Raw genomic sequence first — 5560 nt, 5'->3', positions numbered from 1 at the left:
AGCGTTTCAGCGGTGCGCTTGGTGCCAAGACTCTGGCAGGCTCGTGGCAGCCCTGACTACGAATCAAAAATTGAAGACCCCTTGCCGGGTGTTCAGTCCCTTCTGGATAAAACCAGATCTGATTGCAGACACTAAGGTTCTTTAATTATCGCCTTGTGTACCATAATGAGCAGAAGGGAAAGGCTGGAGGACTTGGTGCTTGTTTTTCAGCTTTGTGTGCTGCTTTTGGCTTCCTCAGCTGCACAAAGATCACGTACAAAGTCTCTGTGAAGTCCTTACCAAAGTGACAGCAGCTGCCCAGCTTGCTCTCATCCCACTGAGCAGGGACCTGTGGGGTCGATGAATCTTGCTGGTGTCCTCATTCTGGAAGTGATCTCTCTCAATGTCCAGCATTATAACACCAAATGCCTTGAAACCATCACCAGCCAAATGACTCACAGCAGATTCCAGGCCTGTGCGACAACATACGTGTCTTGTGTGTCCAAAGGTACAGAGCAAACAAAAAAACCCGTAACATGGAGACATGGGTTGTTTTCTCACAAACAAAGCTTTGGGTGAAGTCCTTGGGGGTGTTTTTAGAAATAGCGATCTGGTTTTGTGCCAGTTGTTTACTCTTAGATGGCTCTGTCAGCACAGGGTGATCCTTGGAATCTCAACCCAAAACACCTGGGCCCTGCGAACAAGGAGCAGCAGCTTTACCACAGTCTGCTTAGTCGGTTCTTTTCTTGATTTCAGCCAGGACGGGCAGAATCATCCCGAGACGTGGCTGGTTGGTTTGGTAACATCTGTGACAGCTGGAGCGATAGATGAGGTTTGTTTGCCTTGTATATATACCTACAATACCTTTATTGTCAAAAAAAAAAAACAAAAACGACTCAACTTACTTAAAAGTTGGCTCTTTTTTCCTTTCAAGCTGATGCCTGGTTGAGAAGAACCAGCTCAAACAGGCCTGTGTCATTAACGTAGCTCCCAGCAGATCTTCCAGTTCCGCGTGTACAAACAGATAGGGAGCACAACCAGCATTATTGACTCAACGAGTCAACGAGGAGAAATTATAGTCCTGTGCTTCTCCGTGGGAGAAGAGCTCTGCAGAGCCGGCTCCAGATTGGGCAGGTGGTAAAGGGCGAGTGTTGAACTCACAGCAAAGCAGAATTATACTATGGGAATTATTTGAACTATTGTGCTACTTACACAAAAACAATCAGATGTATTTTTAGCTCATGAATTCCGTTGGAAAAATTGTTGTGTGAGATGTCACCGTGCCAGCTTAGTGCTAAGTTTGATCACAACGCGATCCAATTCCTGCAGCATAGAAAGCTGGCAGAAAACAGGATGCTGTGATCTAGAAGAGTGAACTGACTAAACACCTTTAAGACTGAGAAACCATCAGGTTTGGCAACCTAAAAAGGAGGTGTGGGGGTTTTTGGGGGGGGGTCTCTAAAACAAAACCACAGTAAGAACCCGATTATTCAACAAGTATAAGATGCTATTTTGATGATGTGATGTCATTACAGCTCAGAAGACTCTGTAATCCAAAAGGTTTATTTAATGGGGAGACACAACGCGGGAGGTCAAAACAAGACACCCACGCACACACACAGACAAACATACATTCAAACGGTGCAGAAGAGGTAGTACCATTGATGAAGAGAGATCTGACATGAGCAGAAATACTAAGACCATTCAGACCTGCCATCATTGCACCTCTTCCAAGTATCACAAGAGGCTGTGGAAGGATTTGTTCAGCATCAACCCGTATTTAAAAATGGGCTCTGTTCTCTTAGGATTGTACCTTGGATTTCCTAAAGGTGACCCTGCAGGGGATGGTATTTAGTTAAATACTGTGGCTGTAACAACTCTGATAATGAGCTTTGAATCCAACGCTTCTTACAGGAACCAGGTTGTCTGCACACTTCAAGATCCAAGGCTGGGCAGGAACACCAAATATTGAACCTGATCTCTTTTTTGTCTCTCTAAACAGGTGCCTGAGTTCTGTTTTGGAGGGACATCTCCCCTATAAGGGGAAAAAAAACCATATAAAACTAGATGGATTTTATTGTTGACCTTCAAAACTCCAGTGTAACCTTGAAGTTCTATTGGACATTAAGTAATTGCAGTGTTTAGTTTTTATCAGAGGACAAAATGAGCTCAATCTCTACAGAAACACGATCCTGAAAGCACTGAAAGGAGGATATGGGAAGAGTCTGTAAGATCGCTCCCCTGTCCGTGTTCAGGACCACCCTCACATGCCCCAAGAACAAGCTGCTAAAAGCAGGAGAGCCAGATCATCGAGCCAAAGCTCCAGCACTTTAAAGCCACTCAGTCAGCAACTCTGCACGCTCAGAATAGAAGCTGCGGGCAATGGTCCGTGTGACCACACAAGCAGAGTTCTTCCAGAACTTCAGCCAGGCTGTTTCCTAAGATTTTTTTCAGCTGTACTTATAGCAACTGCAAGACTGTGCTCTGTTAATACTGGTTTGGGGAAGAAGAAAAAATACAGTTAAGAAGGATTATCAGCTGTCGAGACTTACACGTAAAAAAACAAAACAGAGCTAGATCTCAGCAAATGCAACTTCCACCTGCATTTCCAGACCTGAGGAAGGCGTGGCTTTGGTCAGAAGATCCACACCAGGCACGTTTGAGAGTCTAAGGAAGGCTATGGTGAAAGAGAAAGGTGATACCTTCCTTTGTTTTGGGATTGTTTTCCAGATTTTCCAGTTTCCTGTATTGTTTAAGCTCTGAGGGACCAGCAGGAAAAGAAAAATCCAAACCACACAGCAATGCAACAAATCTTGAGCAGATCCTGTAGTATACTGTAGGATTATCTGATACACTCCTCCTCAGAGATGCAGGACGTGTCTTCATCGGTGCTCTCCTCCAAATCTGGCAAGTTGCCCCAGAGCAACACATTCACACCTGGTGGGAAAGGGGTAAGCAGGCAAAGGAGGACAAAAATAAGGTATTTTTGGATTATGACCTTGTTTTTAAACTACATAACTGTCTATTTTCAGAGAAAATAACTACTCCAGTCATTGCAAAACTTGGTAAGTCCCATTCACAGTAAACAGATCTATCTAATCTAATCCAATATATATAATAACCTAGTTCCTATTTTTCTCCCTAAGTGATCTTGTGTGCGGTGGTGTTTACAGCACAGTTCAAAGACTAAGGCGCTGCCCAGAGATGTATTTGTACAGCTAATTCATGGAGCTATTGCCAATCCCCTCATGGCTGATTTATTTTTAAATGCATTGATCTGAAACACAGGTGACACTGAAAGGTTCAGACAGGAAGTTACTCCCATCTGCAGGGAGGAGAAATGATTTGTCAGGATGCTACATGTTCCTGGGGACTGGAGGCAGATTATCTTAGACACTTAGCATCCAAACACCACCCAGCCAAAGAAACTGGCTAGTGGGAGCTGTAACTTCAGCCTGAGCTAACAAGGACTCGGTTTTATGGGGTCAAAGTGACAACGTGACTCGCCCCAAAAGAGTGCCCATGGGCCAGTTGCCTAGCGGCTCAGCAGAGCTATATGTACCGCTGTGCACAGCAGCGGGTGGCTGCATTCACACCAGTCAGAATATTGCTTCATAAAAGCCTGACTTCTGCCCACGAAAGGGGTAGGACAAGTTTTCTGATGAACAGAAGCTTCCACTTAAATATTTTAATTTACAAAGCAGCTACTAGTACCTCCTCCAAAGCATCTCGATTAGCAATGCAGTAACGCGTGCCTTGTGCCCCTGTACGCGACGTTCCCTCCATATGCTTTAACTACACTGGGATGCCTCATTAGAAGGATGTAGAACTCAAGATTGAGGGAAGAGAAGGAAACATGCTCCTTACCAGAAGAGTCTAGTCTGTTGATGCTGAAGACCGCTTGGCTGTGGAACATCCAGAAGTGGCCGTTGTTACAGGAGAGCAGGCAAGGCTTGCAGGGACAAATCACATGGTAACCAACGACATTACCACTAGGAAGACAAGTGATGTAATGAGCAACACGAGAGAAATGTGGATGGCTCTTCCAGCTCCAACCGTGTTCAATAGCCATGGGACCGGACCACTGTGTAATGCTCTGATTTTGATAAAGTTAAAAAAGCATCTTAAATATTTGGGAAACATCTGTCAGGAGTTACAGAATACCCAAGTTTCAGATCTTTGGTGTAAAGAACTGGTGTAGAAGTTCATCACATACAGAAAACCCCTCTGTACAGAACCACTGTGCACGGGAGGGTGTCAGATGAGATTGGGACTGTCAAAGCCGCCTCTACTCTCCTGGGTTGAAACCTCGAACAACCATTTCTCTGCTTTCTTAGTCATGTGCTCTGGTGAGATATTTCTATTTCTTTACTTCTAAGAAATAAAATCCTGTGTTCCTATCACAACCCCCCACTGTTTAAATGTGAACAAGGTACAAGTTTCGATTATGAAGCTGAAAGGACTGTCTCAAACAACTGTGAGCTATCTGAGAGCTGTTGTTTTCACTCTTAAATATCAGGCATTAATAAAGAGGATAAAAGAACTCCAAGAACTTTAGTGACAGCATGTTCCATCTGCTAGCAGCTACTAGATCTGCCAAGAGGATGTTCTATTAATTAGAATATGAGTAACTACTTCTTGCTGCAGCCTTATTCACGCAGTTCTCTGCGTGCCGAAGCAGACATTTAAGCAGGCAGGTGGCATCAAGCTTCCCCAGCTCCTCTGACTGCTGACAAGGTTGTCACATTTCCACTCGGGACTGGCGCAGGAGCTGTGCCCAGCAGCAGTGGGCAGAGATTCTGTTGAACAGCATTAGATTTGAACGGGAGCGTGCAAGCTGTTCATTCATCCCTCAACTCTTGCACCGCAGCGGTCTGCGCCGAGCAGGTTGAAGCACTGGGGTGTGCTGGAGGAGGTGTTTGTGTCCTCGAATGGCACTCTTACCACTTTAAACACGCGATGTTCTTCAGCTTGCATTTGCAGATCTCGGTAAAATAGCAGCTTCCGATGAAATCAACGGTACTAGATGGGGAGAAAGTGAAGATACAGCAGTTTAGATGTGGCTCTGACTAGAGGTATAATGTTTTGGTAATAGAGGTCACAAAGCGATGTGACCATTACAGTCTTGTGTGCTGTTTTTTTTTCTTTAAACTTTCCTTTTTCCTCTCAGCTACCAGCCATGCTTATACGGAAAGAAAGAGAGACCCATGAGACATTCTCGCGTGGTAAATCCCCTCGAATCGGGCTGCTCTCGGTTACTAACCCTCGCTCGGGGCTGGGCCCTGCAGCTGGCTGCGTGGTACAGAAATCTGGTTATAGACGTCGCCCCAGTTCCCGGCGAGTCTCAGCTAAGGCTGCCGAACAATAGCTCAAAGGCCAGGACGTTTAAAACCAAACCTTTGATTTCTTATCTCCTTTTTATCCCAGACTTTCTTATTAACATATTATTTTGCAACCTGATTTCCTTAGTATTCAAATATTGTGGTGGGAAAGCGACACGCAGCCGAGGAGGAGGAGGGCCGCTCTGGCACCGGCGGGATGGGTTCGTTCTGTTCACAGACAGCGCTCTCCCAGCCCAGGC

General features: G+C 45.3%; 1 protein-coding gene across 1 annotated transcript; it reads right to left on the bottom strand.

Moving 5' to 3' along the window:
• Positions 1–2821: 2821 nt before the first annotated feature.
• Positions 2822–5048, bottom strand: LOC104494817 (protein FAM72A-like; the record flags this gene model as incomplete). Its single annotated transcript, XM_010137698.1, has 3 exons — positions 2822–2916; positions 3847–3971; positions 4924–5048. Coding segments are annotated over 3 exons (345 nt in total), but the record flags the coding sequence as incomplete, so codon positions are not given.
• Between the last annotated feature and the right edge of the window lie 512 nt (positions 5049–5560).

Source organism: Buceros rhinoceros, unplaced genomic scaffold (genome assembly GCF_000710305.1).
Source record: "Buceros rhinoceros silvestris isolate BGI_N320 unplaced genomic scaffold, ASM71030v1 scaffold24036, whole genome shotgun sequence".
Classification (NCBI taxonomy): domain Eukaryota; kingdom Metazoa; phylum Chordata; class Aves; order Bucerotiformes; family Bucerotidae; genus Buceros; species Buceros rhinoceros.
This window is presented reverse-complemented; position numbering and strand designations above follow the sequence as displayed.